Raw genomic sequence first — 27,138 nt, forward strand, 5'->3', positions numbered from 1 at the left:
GCTTTGACCAAGCTGCTGGAACAGAGAACCGCCTACCCCACTGCTACTGTGGGATTTACACCTGCCCGTGAGACCATCACTCAAGCCTGTCTCTGTCGTAACAGAGGCTCGACGGCTCTCACCTACACGGCGCGCATCCTGGGACCAGGTTGCCTATCCCCACTGCTCCAGGGGTGATATTGCCCCCGTGAACCATTGACTTGCATAGAGCTTTGGCCCCCTCTGCTGGCTTACAACCGGTAGTACACCCTTTCCCAGAAGATCCCTAGATAATCCTTAATATCCATTATTGATTTACCTGCACATTCTATTTGCCTTATAAGCGCATCTAAAGTGACCAAGTGATGTAACCTAATATCCCTTTTATGTAATAAATATTGTAAACGAGTATTTTGAGTGGAAAACCTGTTATTGTGCGAGTGTCGTCATCTAGAATACCTTTGTACGGTGTTGGCCAGCAATGTACAAGTCGGTAGTGATTCAATGATATCAGTACTTGATTAATACAGTCAGGGAATTGTACCCCTCAGTTACAATTGGTCCTTCGAGCCGGATAATAATTAGCGTAATATTAATATAATATTAATATGGAATTGGCCGATGACGAACACTCCACAAACGGTTCTCCTAAGCTAGATCGCCCGCAGCGCAGACGACAGCCACCTCCCTACCTAGAGGCATACTCTGTCAGTCCAATACCCAGCTTTAAAGGGAAGTTAAACGCGGAAAAAGTAGAAAGTAAAATTATGTCTGACCCTAACAACCAGGTTACCCCGACCACAGAGGCCCTAGTGGGTGCTAATGTAACTGACCAAGCTCACGGTGGGGACCAGGAGGGAACTGACACGACTTTACCCCCAGACACTACCCAAGAAGTAGCCCCCGATCACCCCCGGGAGGAAGACAACCCTAGAGAGACGCGCACCCAGGAGACGGATCTCCTCGGTACGCAACCGGAGAATGGATCTCCAACCAGTACTGCCGGGAGCCGATCGCCCCGAACGGCGTCTTCCCCCAGCGAGGCGGACAAGATGCTGGCGCAAGCACTCATCGCCACCCTGGCAGCCTCCACCGAACGCGATCGACTTCAAGCGCAACAGACGTGCGAGCGCGAACATTATGCAGGCGAGCGAGAGCGCTTCCAGGCGCAACAAAGGAGCGAGGACGACCGAATAAGACTGGAGACCAGACGCCTCCAGACAGAAGAGAACATCGAGAGAAGCCGCGCCGACGCCGCCCATGCCAGCGCCAATGCCCAGCGCGACGTCGAGAGAAGCCGCGCCGACGCCGCAAATGCACAGCTCCACGCCGCCCATGTCAGCGCCAATGCCCAGCGCGACGTCGCCAACGCACAGCGCGACGCTGCCCAGGCCAGTGCCAACGCGCAGCGCGACATCGCCAATGCCCAGCGCGAAGCAGCGCGCGACGCAGCCCATGCCCGGCGCGAGGAAGAGCGCGACCGGCTGCAGGCGGAGCTGATGGACAAACTGGTTGCCATGGCGACACCCCCTCACTCCGCACGGAGCTCTCAGAGGTCGTCCAGACATGGGTCTAGGACACATTCCCCTACCCGACGAAGCGACCCGGGACCCCGCCTACAGGAGGATCCTGTCCACGTCTCCGAACCCCCTCCCCAGCCGGTCCATACGAGACCCAGCAACCGGGTAACGGAACCGGACCACGCCGAGAGACTGAACAGACGACTCCAGGTCCTAGCAGAGGGAGATGAGGAGGAAGAGGAGTGTCAAGCCGACCAGCAGCAACGTGCTCTGGCCCAGGAGGCCCAGTACAGCCCCGACCCGCAGTGACGTACTCAGGACCAGGAGGTCCAGTACAGCCCAGAAGTCAGCCCCGAGGCCCTGCGCTACAAACCCCCGACTCAACTCACGGGTGAGTTTGACGCACCGCCAGCCCCGAGGAACAGCACCTGGGTACCCGACCTTCGGTACCCACCAAGTACCAGCCCAAGACGACACGCCAGAGGAGACTCGCCTAGGAGGCCTCTCCCCCAACGCTCGCCGATGTATCAGTCACCCACGGCGTCATACATCGCCACGCCGTCAATCCCAGACTTCGTCTATGAGAATCGAGCACAGTACACGGAGCTCCGGATGTGCCTAGAGACAATGATGGTGGATGTCGCTGATGAACGCCACAAGTATGCAATATTACTGAAGCACCTGAAAGTACCGCGAGCGCACAATATAGCGCTGGCCTACGCCTCCTCTTCGACACCATACACAGCGGCCCTTGCAGCGCTGGACCAGAGATATGGACGTATATGGGATTACGTGATAGAAGAGATAAGGCATATTGACCGCCTACCCCCAGCCACAGACAATCGAGCACTGGACGACCTGTCCATCAGAGTGCAGTCCCTGGTAGGGATGCTGGGAGCGCAGAGGGAAAAGGGTAGGCATGAACTATACGCCAACTCAAATGTAGAGAGGATCTTGGAGAAGCTGCCACCCGCCCGACAGGAGCGCTTTAGGCGGCAGAGAGACCACCGAGACCCTAATGGCCCTGAACCGAACCTCCTCGATCTAGCCGACTTCCTGGCGAGGGAAGTCAGCAGCTTACGGCTAGATACATTCGGACGGAGCACCCCTGGCTCCAGAGAAGGACCCAGGAGAATAAATGATGGAAGAAGATCGGTGACTGTCATGCACCAATCAGAGTCAGTACCGCAGCACTCCAACCACAACACCCCCTCGACGAAAGAGGACCAGTGGAAGATTGAGTGCCAGTACTGTGCGGGAGAACATCGGCTCCATCAGTGCGAAGATTTCAAGAAGCTGACCACGGATGATGTGAGCCAGTGGGTCAAGGACCACCGCCGCTGCTTCCGCTGCGCGCGCAGCCACCTAGCAGCTGAGTGCCACCTGAAGAAAAAGTGCAGCAGGTGCGGTGGCACCCACCTGGAGGTCCTGCACGACATCAACAAGCGTCACCCAGGACAACAGAGTGGGCCCGCCGCGGTCATGTACCACGCCGAGGCGGTGGCACCAGAACCAAAGTTCCACCAGACCGCTCCCTACTGTACCTACTGCGACGGCGGACACTGGCTGGCACAGTGCGCCGAATATAAGACACTGAACCCCGTCCAAGTGAACCAGTGGCGCCAGGCGGCCCAGGCGGGCGCCGTTTACCGCGCAGCACGGTGCGGAGCCCACCAGAAGGTCCAAGACAACCAACCAGCAGGAGTGCTCCACATTGACCAGCACAGCGAGACCCCCCGAGTGCTCCTCAAAGTGGTCAGAGTGCTCCTGAGCCACGGGGACAAAGTCATGGACACTTACGCCGTCCTTGATGACGGGTCAGAGAAGACCCTTCTGCTCGCGTCCGCTGCGGCCCAGCTGGGACTGCGGGGGAGCGAGAACCAAATGACGATTCGGACAATAAGGAGAGATTTAAAGACGATAAAGGGCGAGAATGTCTCCTTCACTATCGCAGCAAGCGGGCAGCCAGAGCGACGGTACAAGATCACAAATGCTTTCACCAGCCAAGAAATAGGACTCTCGCAGTACACCTACCCTGTCACCAAGTTGATGGATAAATATGTGCACCTGCGCCAATTACCTATCCCGCTCATGGACGGCGCTACCCCGACCCTGTTGATAGGCTCCGACCATGCAGAACTCATAGTCCCGATAGACCGGGTCCATACAGGACCCAGAGGTTGTCCTGCAGCAGTCGAGACCCGCCTAGGATGGACATTGCAAGGCCCCCTCGCTAAATCTCTCAACCGAACAGCAGCCACTAGTTGCCTCCACTCCAGAGAGACAGAAGAAGACACCGGCCTCTCCCCCATACAGCAGAGGCTACTGACATTAAGCGAAAGGCCCGTGAGAGAACCGTGGGTACCAGAGGGAGTTCGGAACTCCACCCCCCTCAGCTGCGCTTCAGACGTAGCTGACCTCGAACCCAGCACCCCAAGCGACTCCTTGACGGGGCGGCCGGGACCGGCCCCTCCTCACACGGGGTACAGAGCGAACAAGAGAAACAGACGGAGGAGGAGAAAGCACAGCCAAGCCCAGATCAAAGCAGTCTCAGGCCCGCTTCCTCCTAAGCCCCCCTTCATCCCGTCCAGCCGTCATGACCATAGACCAGTCACCACCCCGAGCTGCGTGGCCGGCCGGCCGCGTAAGCAAAGTGACCACTGGCACCGACGGAAAGGTCAGAGTGGCAGAAGTGCTCGGCCAAGGGCGGATCTACAACCGACCCGTGGCGAGGCTGATAGAGTCGCCAAGGCTCCCCGACTTGCCTAATGACGACCATGACCCCTGACTTTGTGAACTGACCGACCCCTCACAGACATTGAGTAGTGGACAGTGCGGTTAATCTGCCCCTGCTTAGCTAATTAGGTGGGACTAATTAGGGGGCGGCTGTTACAAAGGGTCAGATTAAACCGAATATATATATTTATTGCCTGAGATCCCATGTATAATATCTGTATATCGTTTGATATCCCCTGTATATTCCTTGTACAATATGCACGGAATATCCCTTTAGTCTAGCAGGACAGACCATAATATTCATTCCCTTATTGGAAGCGATCCCCTGGCGCCAGCTACCGAGTAAAGCCTTACCCACTCGAGCTGACTTGAAAGCTACCGCCAGGGACTTGCCCAAGCATGCCCGCTTTCGCCCATGGCTATGAGACCGAGAGGCGACAGAAACGAGATAGGCACTATTTGTCCACCGTGGATATAAATATGGCGCAAGAATACAGAACCCCCCTTGCAGTTCCGCCTGGCAGTTCCTCTTCAGTTCGCCTTCAGTTCAGTCTGGTTCAGTTACCAAGTAAAGCCTTACCCACTACGTAACGTGAGGTATAGCAGGGCTCGTATCGCCCAAGATAGAATCGTGTTATCCTAAATACGTCTGTTTGTCGTATCGTTCTCTATATATTAGTAAACCTTCATTACGAGTCAAAGACCACGTGAAGTGGGTAATTGTGTGTCTATAATAGAGCACTTATTGCCGTGTGCTAATAGTACAGTAACGTCAAGTTCAGCCGTGCACTACCGCACCGGAGAGGATATCTACACCGGAGCAGCAGCACCACGGAGGACTTACACCCCACCGGCAGTGCCACTCTCCGGGCAAGGATTATTCTTCTTCATTGCTTTGACCAAGCTGCTGGAACAGAGAACCGCCTACCCCACTGCTACTGTGGGATTTACACCTGCCCGTGAGACCATCACTCAAGCCTGTCTCTGTCGTAACAGAGGCTCGACGGCTCTCACCTACACGGCGCGCATCCTGGGACCAGGTTGCCTATCCCCACTGCTCCAGGGGTGATATTGCCCCCGTGAACCATTGACTTGCATAGAGCTTTGGCCCCCTCTGCTGGCTTACAACCGGTAGTACACCCTTTCCCAGAAGATCCCTAGATAATCCTTAATATCCATTATTGATTTACCTGCACATTCTATTTGCCTTATAAGCGCATCTAAAGTGACCAAGTGATGTAACCTAATATCCCTTTTTATGTAATAAATATTGTAAACGAGTATTTTGAGTGGAAAACCTGTTATTGTGCGAGTGTCGTCATCTAGAATACCTTTGTACGGTGTTGGCCAGCAATGTACAAGTCGGTAGTGATTCAATGATATCAGTACTTGATTAATACAGTCAGGGAATTGTACCCCTCAGTTACAGTAGTAGTCATACTGGCCAGCAGCGGAACTAGTAAGAGTAGGAGATGTACACTATAGATATAGTAAAGGACAATGTGCAGGTTACCGTAAGTACAGACAGGTGAGAATAATATATATATACAGGGCCGCCTCAGGGGGTGTGCGAGCAGTGCGGTCGCACAGGGCCTCGCGGGAAGGGGGGCCTCGCAAAATATATATTTTTTTTTTGCGAGGCCCCCCTTCCCGCGAGGCCCTTTTTCATCACAGACCTAAAATCTAGTTTTGCTTATATGCTTATATATTTCACATTAGACACGTTTGTAGAATGTGTCTGACTTGTTCCTGCCTCTGCGGCTCTGCAGACTGCAGTTTTCCGGTTTCTGCGGCTTTGCTGCTCTACAGATTTTAGGATAGTGTTTCCGGGCTCTTCTCCCGTCCGCCGTAATACACCAAATAGAAGAAGAAGAAGAAGACACACGAGGTAGAGGGATGATCTAATTCAGCGCTATTCAGAGGAGCCAGTGGATGTCTTTTCAAAAGCAGCATGGATCAGAAGAAATTACACCGTGGGCCAAGAAAGTCTCCTTCCAACTTTACCATTGGCATTGTTGATACTGCGTTATGGTGAGTCAACCTATTATTATATTCCCGCCGTGGACCTATCTCTCTCTCTCTCTCTCTGGAGCCAAACTGGCCGACTAGCTAATAGTACTACTAGTAGCTAACGGTGTGTGCCTGGTGTCAGCACCTGGCTGTATGTAGCCGCATAGCTTGCTTCTGCGTTAGCTAATGGTTAGCGATAGCCTGGTTGAGCTAACTGTTAGCCAGTTAGCTGTTTAGCTTCGACGTTAACTGCCGGCTGCGCTCGGCTGGGAACGTTCGTTTGATGCTATCAGTTAGCCTTGAGTTAGCTGTTAGCTTGTGCTACGACCATTGACATTAGCCGTGAGAATAGCAGGGGGTTCTGGCACTCTGACTACGACATCATCTTTGACAGAAGATGTAGTCGGGCCTGCACCATGACAAGGCTCTGGCAGCAGCTTATTTTTGTCCCGACAGCGAGAGGCCTTTCGTCAACGTGGAGACCTGTGTTACGGCCTTGCGCCCTGCGTTCCTTGGTGCAGGTAAGATTAATGAAAATGTCATGACATTACCCCACTCTTCCTTCCTTCCCCTCCCGAATGTTTTGTTAATAACGATGTTTTTTTCCAGGCAAAACATATGCTACTTCACAACATTTGGAGATACAACATGTGCTGTGTGTGAATGTCTTGGTCGTTTGTGTAGCTTGGGTAGCGTTGGGCCGTTGGCCAAAGCTGTGTGTGGCCTGGTGTCACAGTACCTGGCTAGCCTATTTAGCTGATGTCGGCCATTGGCTCCTTGCTGCTTTGGTTTCTCTGGTATAGACCCTCTTCTCTTTGGATTTAAGTGTTGATCTTTGTCCTTTTGGATCTCTCATACATGCTCTCTCTCTAACACACACACATGCTCTCTCTCTCTCTCTCTCTCTCTCTCTCATACATGCTCTCTCTCTAACACACATGCTCTCTCTCTCTCTCTCTCTTTCTAACACACACAGTCTGCCTATGGCGGCCTTTCTCGATGGCTAGGCTGTGCTCGCTGAGTCTGTATAGTCAAGGATCTTCAGTCACAGTGCTCAGGTATTCTGCCACTGTGTACTCTCTGTTTAGGGCCAAATAGCATTTCAATTTCTTTCCAATGTGTGTCTCTCTCTCTCTCTCTCTCTCTCTCTTGGATTTAAGTGTTGATCTTTGTCCTTTTGGATCTCTCATACATGCTCTCTCTCTAACACACACACACATGACAAACACACATGTTCTCTCTCTCTCTCTCTCTCTCTCTCTCTCTCTTTCTAACACACACAGTCTGCCTATGGCGGCCTTTCTCGATGGCTAGGCTGTGCTCGCTGAGTCTGTATAGTCAAGGATCTTCAGTCACAGTGCTCAGGTATTCTGCCACTGTGTACTCTCTGTTTAGGGCCAAATAGCATTTCAATTTCTTTCCAATGTGTCTCTCTCTCTCTCTCTCTCTCTCTCTCTCTCTGTACACTGTATATTGACTGTAGAACGGGAGCTCTCTCTCGCTCTCTCTTTTGCTATATGTTGACTGTATCATGCCCCGCCTCGGGCAGCGCTATTATTTAAGAATATGTTGACTGTATCGTGGAAAAAATAATTTACATTTAAATTTTCTAGGCAGATATACTGGGCGCAGTGATTTCATCACCTCAAAATCCCTGTTTACACTGTTGTTACAGGGTATGCCCACTAGGTGGCACTAGGTTCACAGGACACTTCAAGTCAAGAGTTTTATATGTCACGGCATACAAGTATACAATGAAATGCGGGGTATACAATGACGTGCAGCAGGGGCGGGGCTAGGGGGTGGCTACTTGGGCTCAAGCCCCGAATGTTTTCTGAAAAGCCCTGAATCTATTTTCCCAAAAAAAAAAAAAAGGTATTATATTTTTTTTTTTTTTTTTTTACAATTAATCATTGTTACATGAAAATATGTTTGCACCAGATTTAGCAGAAGCTAATTTCCATCTGTAGTCTATCCAGCTGCTAACTGTATTTGAGTGAGTTAAGTCTTGGTGTTATGGTAGACTCAGACCTAAGCTTTAAATCACAATCAACAAATTGACAAAAACATAATTCTTCCACCTTAGAAACATAGCTAAAGTACGGCCATTTATAAATCAAAAGGACGCTAAAAACCAGATCCATGCCTTTATCTCAAGCCGACTCGACTACTGTAATGCACTCCTTACCGGCCTCCCGAAAAAATACGATAACTATTTTATTGCAATGCACTATTGCATTATTTTATTCTATTTTACTAACTATTTTATTGCACTGCCCTATTTTACTTTGTATCAGTGATAATCAAACCGTAAACAAAGACGCATATTAACACTTTCAGCGTTTCAGCCTTTTAACATGGGGATACGTGGCTGTGTTTGCAGGCCTAAAGCTACATTATATATTATAGCTATGGATCTAATAATATAGTTGATTGTCATTGAGTTTCTTCCGGTCAAGATGCAAAAAACAGATCATTTTTCCATACATACATTTCCGTTTTATACCGTCGTGAATATGAGTGTAGTTTCAGGGTGGTCTGGTGTCATTTCCAAAATGACAGACACCAAGCCACATCGTTTCAAATGGAGTGCAATAGCGGCCGCAAGGTGTTAGGCGGCGGTATTGGACTTTTGAGATCTCAGACCCATCCCCAGTGATAACACAGGCTGCCGGCATGTCTTTATGAATGGAAATATCGAATAAAAGAAACAACGATGCGGTCCTGGCGCTCAACGTTCGGCGAGTTAACCCTAGATCTTAGATCCTAATATGATGGCAGTATTTATATATTTGTATATACTGTAACTGTATAACTGTAACACTGTATATTATAAGTTTATCCTGCTCAAAGCACGTCACCATTTTAATATTGTGTGTATTGAGCCGTACTGTATTGTAGCCATTCTCCAATCTGTTAAATAAAGTTTTCATTCATTCATTACACTACTGTATGTACACAATCATACGTGTAAAACCGAGTAGATTTTTGAGTAAGTAAGTAAGTAAGTAAGTAAGTAAGTAAGTAAGTAAGTAAGTAAGTAAGTAAGTAAGTAAGTAAGTAAGTAAGTAAGTAAGTAAGTATTTATAAAGCACCTTTCATACATGTCATGTAGCTCAAAGTGCTGTACACAAACATATGCATATATAACGATAAAAGCAATAAAATCACAGTGATCAGTTAAGATCAATGTTTAAAAAAAATACAAATAAAAATAATAATAATAATAATAATAATAATAATAATAATAATAATAATAATAATAATAATAATAATAATAATAATAATAATAATAATAATAATAATAATAATAATAATAATAATAATAATAATAATAATAATAACGTAAAAATGAAAATAACGTAAAAATGAAAACATGAAAACAGTCATTTGCTTACCAGTTTGGGAGAACAGGTCCGCACAAACATGTCCGCTCAGTAGCAACCGGAAGTAGGAAATGCACTAAACCAATGCACTTGTACGGTAGGTAGCAATGTTAGCTCTTATAACGCTAGTGTAGTTACGTTTTTATTAGTGGTCAGTGGTATTAGTGGTCAGAGTTGGGTCCATAGGACTTATCCAAGCCCCATGGATCCATCAGTGGCCGCGTATTGTGTGCGTATGTACCCGTTCCCTCATGTGGTCAGTGGCCAGAGTTGGGTCCACAGGACTTATCCAAGCCCCATGGATCCATCAGTGGCCGCGTATTGTGTGCGTATGTACCCGTTCCCTCATCTAAAGAGTTGGGTCCATAAGACTTATCCAAGCCTTACGGATCCATCAGTGGTCGTGTATTGTGTGCGTATGTACCCGTTCCTTCATCTAAAAAGTTGGGTCCACAAGGCTTATCCTAGCCTCATGGATCCATCAGGTTTTTCCAAGTGATGACAGACTGTCACAGACTGATTGAATGACAGGTGAAACAACAAATTTTATTCACCTCCCGTCTCCCGCCCTTCCCATGCGCCACGAACCACTGAGCTACTGTGATACAGTGCTTGCGCAGTCAGTCGATTTGAGCTAGTAGTCAGACTTTGCTAGCACAGAATGTCTCACTCGCAGAAAAGAAAAATATCAGATTTATTTTCGAAACGTCCCGCCGGTCCCAGTGACAGTCCCACTAAATCTGATAAACGTCAGAGAGAGACAGAGACGACAGGTTCAGCCTCAGCATCAGGTATTGAAGAGTTAACTGAGTCTGTTCCCCTATACCCCCCCTCGGGCGCCAGGGGCTTCCACTGAGGGGTGATGCAAATAGGGATGGGGTGTTATGGCAGCTCATGATGGAAAGAGTGCGCACCGAGTCTGATCCCGAGTTGAAGAATTGGCTCCAAAAGAGAGACAACTGGATGTCCAACAACATCCAAAACGAAATCTTACAGCTGCTTGCCCATGATATTCAGCGACAAATTAGAGGCAAAGCATCCAAAAGCCCAATCTTTGGCTTGAGCGCTGACGGAACCACTGATGTCACTCACTGGAAAAGAACAATTCTCGTGTAATATACAGTTAGCCGATGACAACTTGGAAGCTCAGAACTTCTTTTGGGGTTTTTACAATGCCCGGCCCAGACACAACAGCCGAGACGCTGTTTTTGTGTATAAAATACTTTTACGCCTCGACCTGCCCATGGAGAGGCTGATAGGATACTGTTTTGACGGGGCCAGCAACATGTCTGGGGGGTACAGGCTAGACCAGGGGTTCCCAAATTTTTCAGGCCGCGACCCAAAAAAAACGGTGTCAGAAAGCCGCGACCCCCACTATTATAGGAGGTAAAAAAAATTATTTTAAATGGAAATGTATGGTTGAAACATGCAAACGTTCAAACGCACACACACTAATAAGCATTGGAGGCTTTTAACCAGGGCCAGACTGGGGAAATCATTCAGGCCAGGAAATATAGCCCCAGTCAGGCCACTTTTTAAGCAGGGGGTCTGGGGGTCCCCCACCAGGAATTTTTTTGTTACAAAAACTTAATTTCCTGCATTCTGGTGCAGGCATTTTTTTTATTTGTACCCTTTAAATGCCAGTGTTTGTGATGGCATCACAACTTATTGTTAAAAAACAGGCTAGCATATGTATGATTAGCAACAACACAGATTTTTATGGATTTTCAGTTTTTTGTAATTGATAAATACAATATTTTATTCAACTTCAGCCCTGATCATAACACCACATATTCATTTTATAATTCTAACCCTTTAAATGCCAGTGTGTGTGATGGCATATATTTGCAATATATCAAATGCAAAGTACATTTTTCTGGGGGGGATTATTACAGGCTAGCATGTGTCAATGATTAGCAGTTTTTCGTAAGGATCCCGCCTCCACCAATCACATGCGGCTCCCTTTGTGTGTGTGTGTGAGAGCAAGAGAGAGATAGAGAGAGATAGTTCTCCAACTTGTGTGAGTTGCAGTGATCTCCTGGTTGTTCCCCACCTAGGTTATCTAACTATTGCGCTGGTGCAAATAGAAACACTGGCCTGGCCTGCTTCTAAGTTCAGTGGCCTGACCACAATTTTTTTTTTTTTTTTTTTTTTTTTTTAATCTGGCGACCCCCCAGCACCCCCTGCCGTTTTATAGTTCCCGCGTGCCTGGGTTGTGGTGTCGAAGTAAAAAAAATCCGTGCCCGCTAACGCGGCCACCTATCTGGGCTAAGCCCCGGATCTCCTACAATCCTAAATCCGCCCCTGACGTGCAGTATAGAGGCAGAGTGATGGTAGCCATCAAGCTGTACAGACTTCTTTTCCTGTGAGGCTGAATTGCAACGGTCTAAATATAGAAACCCAAGAAGAGCAGGGGTATGTGTTTATCCAGTGGATATGCCAAGATGTCACAGAAACAACATGGAAGCACATGAAATAAAATGCACAGTGATTTTGAGGTGATGAAATCATTGCGCCGAGGCAGCAGTGGTTCGTGTTGACAGAATCTGGCTATGGGGTGACAATAATGTGGTCAAGAGGCATGGTTTCTATCTTTAGCCTTTAAACGGCGTGGTTTATTCATTCACATGGTATGAGCAGCAGCACATGAGTTCTCCTCTCACTGAGAGGCTGGTGGAGAAAGAGGTAGAGGGGGAGGAGACATCTCTATTTATACTCGCCACCTGGTGGTATCATGAGTGGCTCCGCCTAGAGCGCCCTCTAGTGGAAACAGTTATATATGCAGTTAGACAGTTACTAACAATCCTACATAGAACCTCTAACTTTAACAGGCAACATTTTTTTAGTATATATATATAAGAGTATAATATCTCGATGTGATATATCAAGAAATATCTACAGCAAGAATTCTGGGTCTCAACGAATCCAAAATGTCAATGTGGGTAGAAGTGGTGGAGAGAATAAAAGCTAGCTTATAATGGTAGTGTCTGGTTAGGAGTGAGGGATAATGGAGGTACTATCCAAGGAGGGGTCCGGGAGGGGGGGGTTCGAGCTGGAGCATATGTGTGTAGGGTTTTAGAAAATAGGTATTAGGGGTATGTCCTATATAAGCATTTGTATAATTGTTAATTTCGCTGGATATACACTGTATACGGTTAAAATATTATTATAGACTTTTTTTTTGTCTTGTTTCTGTACTTGCATGTAATTTTAACCACCTTGACTGTTAGTTTCATTATGCATTATGTGTTGAGTACTGACTTTTAATCATTTTTGTTTTGCAATAATAAAAAAAATATATAAAAAAAAAAAAAAAAAAGTATAATATCTGAAAATGTCAATATATATATATATTTTTTCTGGTAAATACACAGGTCACAACATGTTTAGCCTACAGGAACGTTTTGGAGTGTATTTCGTGACTGTTGGGAACTAGGCTACACTGGCACAGAGAAGAAAAGCGTATGTAATCTGCTTGTCTAACTCCAGGGTAGTATAATAAACTAATTTCCCAAAAAGTTGGCGTGTTCCTTTAAGTGCAGGGCATGTGTACATACTTTAATGTCCACCCTAATCATAGTCGCTGCTAATGAATAGATGATTGACCCGAGTCTCTGGAGCTTAACAGTAAGAAGCATTTTGTATAAAAGTATGCTGTACTTCTGTATGACAACTATTAAAGGAACTTGAAACTTGAAACTTGAAAAAAAAATTGCATTTGGGCACAAATTGTACAAACCATTGTACAAAATTGGTATTGTCACCTTTCAATATAAGATTACATGTACATTATGTAAATATGACAAGCCTACCTTCCCAATACAAAATCTCATTCTGACATAATAATACATGCCCTAAATAATAAAATCTTCTCTCAAACTTTGATTCAATTCACCCTTAGCTTAGTAAAGATTCAGACGAGTACACAAAGACCCTCTATATACCAAAAACATTTCAGTAAAAATAGACAGTGTCATCATATTATTATCATCATCATGTCACTCCTGATTGTTCCTGGTGAGTGTGCCGGGACGGCCTTGTGTCCTCAGTTGAAGTCAGAGGTTGCCAGGGGTTGGTATTTGACTCTGGAGCCTCTGAACCGGTAGATCACCGCTCCGGACACCAGGAGGCAGCCGACGATGAAGATGACGTTCAGGCCCAGATTCAGGCTCAGGCGAGAGACTAGAAAAGAAGCAAAACATGAAAAACCAAAAAGATCTCTCACACACTTTGGAGGAATTTACCACTTCACTTTGATTAAAAAAACACTGGTTCTGATGGGTCGAGTTCAATGAAGATGAAGACAAACAAAATGTTGCTTTTTCCAAGTTTTACCGAAAAGGATTGCAATATCACTAATACAATGGTACAACATACTTTACAGCTCTCTTCAGACTGGTACCAGGGAGCCTCACAAGATGAGAATCTACATTGTCGATCCTCGCCTTAGAAACTTTTAAGAATGCTTTTGGTGTGTATTGCCGTGCACTCTACTTTGCACATTGTGTGTGTGTCTGGCACATGCAGTTTAGTGTGTGAGGGTAAAGGTCACTCCTAAACGAAACTAAATGTTAACCTCTAGGAGAGGGAAACCATGTGTGGTGTGTATTATGATTCTGGACATAAGTTATGTGTCTATGTGTGTCTGCACACATTGTGTAGGTTAGGTTCCCCTCCTTAATCTTATTCTGGCTTGGTAGAGACAGAAAAACGTAACTCTCAGGTTACTTTCTCACTATTTCTACAAACCATATCTTAATGAATCTTCTTCAACACACACAAAGGCAATTCCCTCTCCAGTGAAGAAGGCTTCAAAGGACTCAGACTTAGGGAATTTCAAATAGCAAGACATTTCAGTGAAGGAGATGTATATGCCTATTAGGACTGTCAACAAATATTCAATATTCTAATTAATAAATTACATTTTTAGTTTACTTTATTGTAAATCATCCCTCAGGGTAATAAATTAATGGAGACAGAAGCGTCACGCAATGGTTTGATTACTATTTCTTGTTTCATGCCAAGGAACACATATCGTTTCATGTTCATCACACCTTGCTCTGAGGGGCGTTGCTGTGTATGAATGTTCTATATACAGTAAAACGTTCATCCATTTGATCTCGATCCGAGAGACAGCCCCTTCTCAATCTAGCACCAATTTCTCCTCACGCACAGAGAGGGGGCAGGAGGGGGGGTATGTTTATCTCAAAGGTAATTTATTTTGTTTACATAATGCACAATAATGGTTCAAACCCATGTGCTTTTTCTTTTTTTAAGAAGGAATAGTCTAATGTCATTTTAGGCCAATTTTAACAGCCCTAATGTTCAAGTACAAGTTTTGTTTTATTTGTCACGTATAAAGTGCATGTACATTACAGTGAAATGCTTGGTTCTGTATGAGCCCCCTGAGAATGTGCTTCATACAGTAAAAATTTTTTAAAGGATAAAGTCCAAACATTATACAAAATATACAATAGCCTATATACAAACTAAAGTACAACCTAAAGTACAAAATGAAGTACAAAATGCTAACAATGAGGTACAAAATGTTAAATTCTCAAATTAGGTATGGATGTAGTGCAAATCTTTTTGTAATAAATCGATAAATATAGTGTAGTGTTAAAAGCATTTAAAGTGTCGAAAGTCAATTGTTAAACTGTTTGTTGAGTGTAATGTCTATATATAGTATATTGTACCTGGGCTGTCAGAGGCTCTTGTCAGGTGCAGAGGTCCTTGGGAAATGGAGTGCCTGGCTGTCTCGATGGTGGCTTCTCTCTTGCGGCGCTGGAGCCCTGTGTCGGACTTCATGCATCCTTGAGAGCACCTGGTTCCGGGGACGCCGATCTCACACAGGATGACGCCGCAAATGATGTAAACCTACAGACACACGGGCCTCACGGTCACTCCCTCCCTGGATCATTTGGAGCTTGTCACACTGTAAGGACCCCGTCAGTCTATGTTTGCTTTTTATTATTATTATTATTATTATTATTATTATTATTATTATTATTATTATTATTATTATTATTATTATTATTATTATTATTATTATTATTATTATTATTATTATCATTATTATTATTATCATTATTATTATTATCATTATTATTATTATTATTATTATTATTATTATTATTATTATTATTATTATTATTATTATTATTATTATTATTATTATTTTTATTTTTATTATTAATTATTATTTATTATTTATTATTATTATTATTATTATTATTACTATTATTATTATTATTAATTATTATTTATTATTTATTATTATTATTATTATTACTATTATTATTATTATTATTATTATTATTATTATTATTATTATTATTATTATTATTATTATTATTATTAATTATTATTATTATTATTATTATTATTATTATTATTATTATTATTACAACAGCATGAAGGGTACTGTACAACTCTGGCAGCTAAGTAACATGGTTCGTCAAACAGTGTCGAACTTGAGTGCTACAGGCTTGAGTGTATATTAGCATAGTATGTAGTAAAATAGGCAAGGTAGGTATACTAGTACAAGGTTACAAGGTTAGTATTTCCTTTATTTTTTATAAATTTTTTTCACTTCAGGTATTGGTTAAAGAAGTGTGTTTTTAGTCGACGTCGAACTTGAGTGCAACAGTCGATGACAGAAGATTGGGTGGGTTTCAGCTGTCCTCCTGACTGTGGTGGTTTCAGCTGTCCTCCTGACTGTGATGGTTTCAGCTGTCCTGACTGTGGTGGTTTCAGCTGTCCTCCTGACTGTGGTGGGTTTCAGCTGTCCTCCTGACTGTGATGGTTTCAGCTGTCCTCCTGACTGTGATGGTTTCAGCTGTCCTGACTGTGGTGGTTTCAGCTGTCCTGACTGTGATGGTTTCAGCTGTCCTCCTGACTGTGGTGGGTTTCAGCTGTCCTCCTGACTGTGGTGGGAACTTTGTTCCACCATCGGTCCTAACAAACTTCCCACCACAGCCAATCTTCCGTTGTAGACTGTAGCACTCAAGTTCGACAATGATCAATGTTACTTACCCTTAGCTCCCAGAGTTGTACCCTTCCTGCTGACCTTGAAAGTCGCTTTGGATAAAAGTGTCAGCTAAATGACTAAATGTAAATGTAATTATTATTAGAGTATCCGTTTGTCGGACAGGGCTGACGATGAGTCACCAGATTTGTATCCTTATTAACGGACAGAAAGGTTTGGAGAGGATGAACTCTTGCAACCGACAGATACGCCACCATCCATACCAACGCTGTTGTTTATGCAAACGCACAATTACGTTTGCTAGGTTCTAATTCAAAAGAAATAAATGGTTAGTGATACCTTCTGTTTATTTTATCTCCATTTTTGTGACACTCCCCTAACGGACAATATATTATAGACCTCTTTGGTAATGTTCTGTCATTGTAATCACACCACAAGAATATATTTACACGTGTATTACTATTTACACATGTATTTATTTACACATTGCTGAACAAAATGCTTCTACATTTCACTTTACCTTCTCATGGGCGCCGATGAATTCAAAAGCTTCCATTCCAAACCTGAATTGTAACTTGGAGCTTGGGTAGATTTGCACTGTGTCGTCCATTACACACCTGTAATAATAATGAAATAGTAATAATTAAAAAGTTGAATCCCCTTTGGTTGCCCCAAACAATAGTTTAGTTCACACCTAGGTGAGAGGCTAAGGGCTACAGCCCCCACCCCTCTCTATACTTAAGCTCATAGTCTCCTTCCCTTCCTCAGTGTCTCCTAGCTGGTCATGATGAGAGCACTCCTCTCAGTGTCTCCTAGCTGGCCACGATGAGAGCACTCCTCTCAGTGTCTCCTAGCTGGCCACGATGAGAGCACTCCTCTCAGTGTCTCCTAGCTGGTCATGATGAGAGAACTCCTCTCAGTGTCTCCTAGCTGGCCACGATGAGAGCACTCCTCTCAGTGTCTCCTAGCTGGCCACGATGAGAGAACTCCTCTCAGTGTCTCCTAGCTGGCCACGATGAGAGCACTCCTCTCAGTGTTTCCTAGCTGGCCACGATGAGAGCACTCCTCTCAGTGTCTCCTAGCTGGCCATGATGAGAGAACTCCTCTCAGTGTCTCCTAGCTGGCCACGATGAGAGCACTCCTCTCAGTGTTTCCTAGCTGGCCATGAGGAGAGCACTCCAAAGCTCATTTAACGCACTTGTACTTTGTAATAATTGTTTTTACTATTAAATCTATTTTGATCAGCCTAAGATCTGACTACGGAATCATTCATAAATCATAATCCACCAGAGCTCCAGGGGTCTGATGTGTCAGGTTAAGATTCTGGCTCGCCCCTAACTGCTCCCGATGAGCAGGTCGGCACTGGTTGCATGGTTTCCCCATGCCGTTGTGTGAATGTGAGTGAATTGGTGAATGTGAGGCATAAGTTGCAAAGTTGGATATAGCCCATTTACCATTATTAACACTTTAATCGCCGAAGACGCTGTGCAGCGTCTTTCCCCGCCATGCTTATTCTGCCGAAGACGCTGGAGAGCGTCTTTGATATCAATATTTCAAAAATCTGTGATCGAAATCATGTTTCTCCCCCGGAGACATTATATGTACTGGTGAGCCCCTCTCAACTCTCCAACGGTTCAAGAGCGCCATCTGGTGGCCGATCGGCCGATCGCCCAAACAGGAAGTGATGCGGATGAAGTGGTGCTCACCCATATTTCGTCCGGTCACTCGCTATCGTTAGCAGGACTCCATCTTGACACACTGGATGTCGATCGGTTGCAAATAACTCTATAAACAACATGATTTGGACGTATATACTATTATACAACCTGGAAATGGATCGGGTATTTCTACATCCCATAATAGGAATATTTCAGTTCCACGCTCATCGTCCAACGGCGCGAGGAAGATACGGTAAGATCCAGCGCTATTTTTCAACGTGTTCTTTACTAACTGCTCTAATGATCATATCACCCACACTAGATGAATGATATAACGTTGCCCACGGAATTATAAACGACCCCCCGCCCATCCGGTCAACATCAGATCATACTTAGTAACTCCTAGAAGCACGTCCAGTTGACATTTTTTATCTCGCACAGATTCCTATCAAACTGTATTTGATCATCAATATAATGCATTTGGGGCTATAAATCAAGTTCTGGAGAAAGCTGCAGAAAACGATAAAAACATACTTATACTTTAGACCGTATTTTAGTATGAATATGTGAATGAAAAAGTATAACGTTGCTACACCCTGAACAATAGATATAGGACGTTGAATGGGCCATAGTAATGTCAATTTAGCAATACAATTTAAAAAGTTATAGCCCTGCAAAGAAGGGGAACTTCTCCATGTTAAATAGGGCTGGCGAGGGATGGTAAATTATGAATTTAAGCCCGGCGATCAAAGGACACGGTGGAATAGAATAGAATAGAAGTACTTTATTAATCCAGAGGGAAAGTCAGTAATCAATGTATCAGGTACATTATTGAATTGACATGAATGACACGTTGAGTTAAAATATTTCATCACAGATCATTCTCTTACCCATTTTCGATGATGGTGTAGGTGATACGAGAGTTTTGGTTGTCATAGGGGGTCGCCCGGCAAGAGTCCACAAACAACTCGGTGTTGGGAATGGAGGTGGTTGCCTCCATCTCCATGAAGATCATCTGTTTGAGGTACACGTCCACTGGGTACGTGTCGGGGTCCTTCCGCTCCCTGAATCGCTGACTTTCAAAGAACTCAAACTGAAAGCTGAAAGCACCGAAGCCTCTCTCCGTGAACGCGTACGGGTTCTTGTGTATGAATCCCAGGGTCAGATTGGCTCGTTTGGGATAGACGCACGAGAATGCAATCTCAACGGCATGTTGCCTGGAGATTAATTTGCTTGTGTCGGCAGACGTGATCTCGTTCTTGAAAATTAGGTTATTGGCATCCTCCTGGAAATGGAAGAAAATAAAAATTTAACCCGATGTCTGTACAATGCTTCTATTGGCATAAGGGCACATCTATTATCTACTCTTTAACCCTTTCACTACCACCGTACAAAGGGTTAACACTTTCACTACCACACTACAGAAGGTTAAGCTTTCACTACCACACTCCAGAAGGTTAACCTTTCACTACCACACTAAAGAAGGTTAAGCTTTCACTACCACAATATAGAAGGTTAACCTTTCAGTGACACACACATGCGATGGGCGGCACACACAGATACACACACATGCAATTTTTGAAATGTTTGGGTCGTCGATGAAATGTTCCTCTCTACGTTTGACCCATCCCGTCGTCCTTCCCCCCCAAGGGCAACCGGGAGCAGACATGGGTTGCAGCGTGGGGCCGCGCCCGGGGACCAATCCAAGTGCTCCTGTCCATCTTCGTCAGGGATGCGACAGCGTTAGCGATCTGTTCTGCATGTTTTTCCATTGGGTTTATCTTATCGGGAGGGGAAACGCTTGCGAGCACGGGGGGAGAACATGCAAACTCCACACAGAAAGGCCCGGTAGAAGTGCGGCTGGGTGGCGCAGCAGAGATTGCGCTCATCACCAATGCAAGAGACTCCGGTCTCGAATCCGGGTGTCAGCATTGCCTCCGGCTTGGGCCGGCCGTCATACTGGCAGAGCCAGCGGGTGGAAGTCGATGGGTGGGGATTTGGACGTTGTGGACAGCGACTCCTACAGGTCGGTTGGGGGACGCCTGCACAGCAGAGACAGGAAGTAGCGGGGGTAGTGTGAGTCTCCCACACGTTACACCTCGCCACTGAGAGTCCGTGCTGGCAGGTGAAAATATGTGACAGGCTGCCTCCTCGTGTACCGGAGGGGACACGTGATGCAAGGCTTCTATCCTCCCTACAACCGACCAGTGGGGGGCATAGTCGAGCAACGTTCAAGACAGGGGAGGGGAGAATTGGAAACCCGAAATTGGGATGGGAGAAAAATAGAAAATAAGGAGAAAAAGTGAAAAAAAAAATGAAAAAAAAAGGCCCGGTAGATACCCCATCTGGGTAACTGGCAATGCGGCAACCTGGTCCCCAAGCAGGAATCAAACCCTGGACTTTATTTCTTTTTCTTAATTTTTTTTGCCTGATTTTCTATGCTTTTCTCCCCATCCCAATTTAGTCGTTATGCCAATTCCCCCCCTCCCCTACCTGGTTGTTGTGCACATGTTCCCCCTACTGGTCGGTAAAAGGGAACCCTGAAGTCTACCACATGCTTCCTCCGACACATGCAGAGACAGCCAGCGGCTCTCTTTTCACCTGGCAGCGAGGACTCTCATTGGTGAAGTGTAACGCGTTGGAGGTCACGCTGCCTTCACCACTTCCTGCCTTTCGCTGAGCATGCGCCCAGACCTGAGCTGCTGTCCACAACGCCAGATTACCACCCACGACTTCCCTCCCGCTAACTCAGCCAAACGAGTTAGTGTGAGGATTCGCCTGTCCCTGGACCTTTTTCCTGTGTTTTCCCTGTCTACTCTCCTCAACAGCCCCCACCCTTGCGATGATTTACTCTCCTCTACTCTTCACCAGCCCCCACCCTTGGACATCCTTGATCCTCTACCTTCACGCACCTGTTGGGAGTTTGCAATCACCTCGGGAGAGTACATAGGTTGCAGACTCCCCTCCAGTCCTGGTGGGGTCGTTCTGTGTTCTGGACTCTGTGTTCTGGACTCTGTGTTCTGGACTCTGTATCTGTGTTTGTGTTCATGGAGTTCTGTACGTTACCATCCTGTACGTTACCATCACCTGCCACGTCTCCGGCGTGAGACGACGTGCCAGCCATCACAACCTGTCGCCGTTTGCCTGGAGTGGGACACCGTCTTCGCTCTCTAATTCTCTACGGGAGGTTTTCCAGTGTTCCCACTCCAGACGTCAAGCCGGCCCGTCATCGCTCCCGATTCCACGGGAGGAAGGCGTCTCTTCGTGATCCTCGTTCCTGGGGGTGAGGCTCGTCGTCGCTCCCTAGTATTCCACGGGAGGACGGCGTGTGCCCATCCCGTTCCCCTTGGACCCAGGCTCGTCGTCGCTCCCTAGTATTCCACGGGAGGACGGCGTGTTCCCATCCCGGTCCCCTGGGACCCCCTTTGTTCTGCGCTGCCCGTCTGCAGCATCCGAAGAGGAGGAGGAGGATCTCCGTGCCAGGCCCCGCTGTCGGGCCCCTGTTCCCGTGCCAGGCCCCCGCCGTCGGGCCCCTGTTCCCGTGCCAGGCCTCCGCCGTCGGGCCCCTGTCCCCGTGCCAGGCCTCCGCCGTCGGAACCCTGTCCTCATCCCTGTAAGCAGCTCTGGCCCTCGCCCTGTCCAAGGCCTTAACCCTGTTCTCTGTCCCTGTCTCCAGCCCGCTTCTCCGGGCCTCTGTCCCTGTCCCCCTCTCCAGTGCCCCTGGTCCTGGCCCTGACACTTAGCCCTGGTCCTTAGCCCTGGCCCTTAGCCTTAGTCCCTTAGCCTGTTCGCCTCTTAAAGGCACAGTGCCGCATTTTTCATATTTTCCTTGACTCTAGTGTTTTTTTGTTCTCCCTTAAAGGGACTGTGCCGCTTTTTGTTATGTAAGAAATAAATGCCCTGTTTTGGCTTACTCTCATACCTGTCTTGTGTTGTGCGATTGGGGTCGGTTACAAACCATAACAGTTAGTATGACGATCGGCCGAAGCCACAGGCAATGCTGACTCCGGGAGTCGAGACACCTCAGCCATAGCATGAATGCTGAACATCATACGACACCTTCAGTTCTGTCGAGCTGGTTGTCAAAAATGCCAGGCAACGAAGCAAGAAGAGGCCCAGGACGGAAATATAAACAGCATACACTACAGGTGCTCCAGTTTAGTGTCCTCTGTAACCTGAACATGGAAGGTGTCTGGCTGTGTGACGTTAGCTTGTCAGCATGAAATAACGGCACCAGGATAGCTTAGCTTAGCAAGTAGCTAATCAGACATTGTCGCTTTTGGGATTCAGGACACACCCATTTATTATTAAAAACATAAGGTTAGAACCTATTAACTCATTCAGTGCCAATCACGAGTATATTCAGGTTAACTCGCCATCGCTTGAGCGCCAATCACGAGTATAGTCAGGTTTCAATCGTTATTTCTTAGCTATATATATAGCTATATATATTAGCTATATCCATTCATTTTCATCCATCCAGCATGATGTTATCATTGGGAATGGGTCTGAGCTTGCAAAAGGGCAAATACCGCCGCCTACAGCCTTCCAGCTGGTATTGCACTCCATTATAAATTGTGTCGTTTCTTTTCTGGGACGATCCGAGCCGTGCAGGCAGGGTTTAGGTGCTCAGGCGAGGTAGGCCTTTGCAACGATAGTATGGAACAGTAACCCCGCCCGCCCGTTCGTGTGTAACGCTCGGTAATGTGGGACGGACCTCCACGAGCAGTATTTGGAATGGCGATCAGATAATTGGATTATTTCTTTTGCATTACATCAGATACCAGGTAAGAACACTATATATAAAAGCTTGCGTTGATCTGATATGTCTTTCTACCCCGATCGAAGCTGTCTCTGTGTGTGTGTGTGGCTGTGTGCCGTTAGGTGGCGGGGGAGCCCCGCGGTCCAGGGCTCTTTTCATTCTTGCATGAGGAAGGATAATAATGATGAACTAGCATTGATTTCAGGAAGATTCGATAATCAGGCGAAAAATGACAACGTGTTTAGTGTATTCCACTAAAGGGCTATTATCGCGTCTTTTCCTGGAATTACTAAGAATCACCAAAACTATACTCATATTCAAAACGGTATAAAACGGAAATCCGTTTTGTACGTGTTGACTGGAAGCAACTCACTGATAATTGACGGGTGTATTAGACCCATAGCTATAATTTAAGATATATTTTAAGCACTCGCAAATCTCGCAGTCCCCCCAATGATTAAAGCGGTGGCATTCTATCGCCCTCTTACGGATTAAGCGATGGCGCAGAATGAGTTAAGCATCGTACGGCCCGATGGTGGGCTGCCACGCACTTGTGGGCACGTCGCAGCACTTTGTCGTCATCTGTCGGCTCCGGGCTGCGTTTTTGCCGATCAACCAATACATTGTTGTAAAGTTGAATTTGCCGCCTTTCGATCGTCACCACACTCAACCTATTGCGTGCTTCTAGTCTCGAATTACAAGACGAACCATCCAACGAGCGTCATTTGAAGAGTGACCGCGTCCGGTTTACCCCTGTCCTGAGTGGACCAATGACCCCCAACGGTGTAAATGATTGACCGCCTTTGTAGCCAAGGAACGTCTGCTCTGAAAGCGATCCCAGACGAGCGCTGAGAGTGGGGGAAGGTGACACAAGAAGATGAAGAAGTCCATTGTTTTGACGAGAGCCTCTGAATGAAAGGGAGCAGACGGCCATTTTGGATAATCACACTGAATTATTGAGTTACACACATTACAAAAACCTTTGAATTTTATAAACATTGAACCTGTATGACTATAAGACTTCAGGCTATGGAACGGTTATGTTTTCCAGCTCCTACCTCTCAGTTGGAACTTAAAAACAGGCATCTGGCAACAAGTAAACAGAAATGTAAGTACACAAAATGTTTACTTCTGTGTGTTCAAACCTCTGTAACTCTATTTCATTAGCACTCAAAATGATTTTATTTTATTGTGTAAGAAACTTCTGAATGTTACCTTTCAAAAGAGACCAGACTCATGCATGTAGCATGCAAGTATAAAGTAGTATAATAAATCGCAAATTACTTTGGGTATGCAATTGTCAAAACAAATGATAAAATAGCCCCATTTTTGCCCGATGCATAAGTGGTTTTAAGCCTATGACCATATGATGCCTATGAGGTCATACATGTAGATACAACAAATAGATTTCACAGCCACATCATTCATTTAAAAAAAAAAATTACAGTATGCACAATCAATCTCAGGAGGAGGCTCATACAGAACCAAGCATTTCACTGTAATGTACCAGTACATTATATGTGACAAATAAAACAAAACATGAACTTGAACTGGAGAACGTTACTAGACAAGTTAACCCTTTCACTACCACACTACCAAATGGTTAACCCTTTCACTGTGACAATACAGAAGGTTAACCCTTTCACTACCACACTACATAATGTTAACCCTTTCACTACCACGCTACAGACGGTTAACCGTCTGTAGCGTGGTAGTGAAAAGGTTAATGCTGTGCCGGACGGCAGGTGGACAGGAAGTGAAGTGAGTCACTGGCTCAAGTTAAATCAAATTAAACCTGTTGCTACATCAGGTACAAACAATGGAGCGCCACTTAGTGACCAAAACATGGCACTGCAACTAAATTATAACACAAAACTATAATAGGCACATCTGTGACTGTTACAAACTGTACCTCTAGTGTGGTCCCACAGGTGTTCAGTGACATGATAGCGACCAGGTGGGTGCTGTTGGAGTAGGTTGACAGGTTGCAGTTAGCTTCGCTGAAGCCTTTCAGGTGCAAGTTGGCCTCATTCCGTCTGATGAGATCGGACTTCTCCACTTCCACTATAATCGTGGTCTCATTGCAGTGAACAACGGTGTCTAAGCAGGAAGAGATCATATTATTTGTAAATGGTAAATACATGGTAAATGGTAAATAAATGATAAATGATAAATAAATGGTAAATAAATGGTAAATGGAAAATAAATGGTAAATGCATGGTAGGTAACACTTTATAATAACACTCATAGTTATAAGACCTTTATAAGGTATTTGTAGATAATGAACTAACCATGAACAAATCATTTATATACATTCATAAATTATTATTATTAAATCAATTATAACTATATTTGTATAACATTTACAAATTAGTTCTACATTATTTATAACTCATTATCAACATTGTTTGTACTTGATTTGTTCATCATTAAATAATGTTGTTTAATGTGTAGTAACACATTTGTAGATGCTTTGAAAAATGGATATGAAAAAACAACTATACTGTACCTCCATTTATTTGTTCATATATATAGTATATTGCACGAGGGTAATAATTATTTGTATTTTCAGGCTGTATCGGCGCCTATACAGCCTGAAAATACAAATAATTATTACCCTTGTGTGTCGTGTCATCATCACATATCGCAATATACTGAGCACACATTAGGAACAAACACATAATTAAAATGTAACGTGAGCGGCCACCACATCAAGTACGTCTACACAACAAGAGTTGTAGTTCGGAAATTATGGAATAGATTTACCAACAAAAAAGGTGTTTAGCCTGCTCATACCTTAATAAAAAGCGTGGGGCAGCATGAATAACTTGGCTCTGCTAATGTATCATGCTTCCATTCAACAGACGGCAACACACATCGAAGTCAAGTCTCACTCGCGTGAGACTTCCGTCTACATACTCTTTCAATCCCTGGCCAAGGTACTCCTGGGTCCTAGTGCCCCCACGTTACACTATATGTCATGCACATGTATTTTATATGTTAATAAAATTGCATTCTATAGTCCTAATTCTGTCACTGTTTGATGTCACAAAGAAGGGTGTATCCGAAAGCTGTCTACAACATTTGTAACAGGTGATGAAAAAGTTAACAAATAATTAACGGTATTAGACATTTGTTAATGATGAATAGGCTTCACTTCAGATTAGGGCACACAATAGCATCTGCAAATGATTTATGAATGTCTTAACAAATAATTTGTTGAACATGAACAAATAAATGGAGGTACAGTATAGTCGTTTTTTCATATCCATTTTTCAAAGCATCTACAAATGTGTTACTACACATTAAACAACATTATTTAATGATGAACAAATCAAGTACAAACAATGTTGATAATGAGTTATAAATAATGTAGAACTAATTTGTAAATGTTATACAAATATAGTTATAAATGATTTAATAATAATTTACGAATGTATATAAATGATTTGTTCATGATTAGTTAATTATCTACAAATACCTTATAAAGGTCTTATAACTGAGTGTTATTATAAAGTGCTACCGAATGGTAAATAAATGGTAAATGGTAAATTAATGGTAAATGGTGCATTTATATAGCAGCTTTTATCCAAAGCGCTTTACTTACTTACATTTTTGTTCCTCACATTCACCCATTCACTCACACATTCACACACAAGATGGCGCAGGCAACCATGCAAGGTGCCAACCTGCTCATCGGGAGCGATTACCAGACAACCGCTCTACGTCCTGACCATTTCCTTCCAACCTGTGGTTGTCTTGTACTTTTGTTTTCCTGCTTTGTCTGATTGTTTGTTGATAATTTTGTTTGTGTGTGTGTGTGTGTGTGTGTGTGTGTGTGTGTATGATTCTTGTATTCTGTCCATAAAAAAAGAGGAGTTACACAAGTGTAATCAACGGACTAACCGTAATGTCCAACGTCAGCAATCACACATCGCATCTCTGAGTGATAGATCCTGCTGTATCTGAAACAACACATCAGAGCAGGTATTCAGTGTGTCTGTGTGTCTGTGTGTGTGTGTGTCTGTGTGTCCCTGGCACACACATATCTCGTGTAACCGCTCATCCGGTCGACTTCATGCATGTATTGCTGAGGACC

The 27,138-nt window shown here is 44.9% G+C and overlaps 1 protein-coding gene across 1 annotated transcript in view; it reads right to left on the reverse strand.

Annotated features, from left to right (window-relative positions):
• Positions 1 to 12,216: 12,216 nt before the first annotated feature.
• LOC311247160 (uncharacterized protein) overlaps positions 12,217 to 27,138 on the reverse strand; it is a 37,227-nt gene continuing 22,305 nt past the window's right edge. The window contains exons 8-13 of the mRNA XM_084337488.1: positions 26,946 to 27,004; positions 24,952 to 25,139; positions 19,168 to 19,562; positions 17,140 to 17,236; positions 15,328 to 15,508; positions 12,217 to 13,813 (exon numbers count right to left, since the gene is read on the reverse strand). Coding sequence (XP_084193614.1) covers positions 13,677 to 13,813; positions 15,328 to 15,508; positions 17,140 to 17,236; positions 19,168 to 19,562; positions 24,952 to 25,139; positions 26,946 to 27,004 — 1,057 coding nt within the window. The 3' untranslated portion in view covers positions 12,217 to 13,676. The remainder of the gene's footprint in view (positions 13,814 to 15,327; positions 15,509 to 17,139; positions 17,237 to 19,167; positions 19,563 to 24,951; positions 25,140 to 26,945; positions 27,005 to 27,138) is intronic.

This window comes from Notolepis coatsorum (genome assembly GCF_963971535.1).
Source record: "Notolepis coatsorum genome assembly, chromosome: 20".
NCBI classification, from domain to species: Eukaryota; Metazoa; Chordata; class Actinopteri; order Aulopiformes; family Paralepididae; genus Notolepis; species Notolepis coatsorum.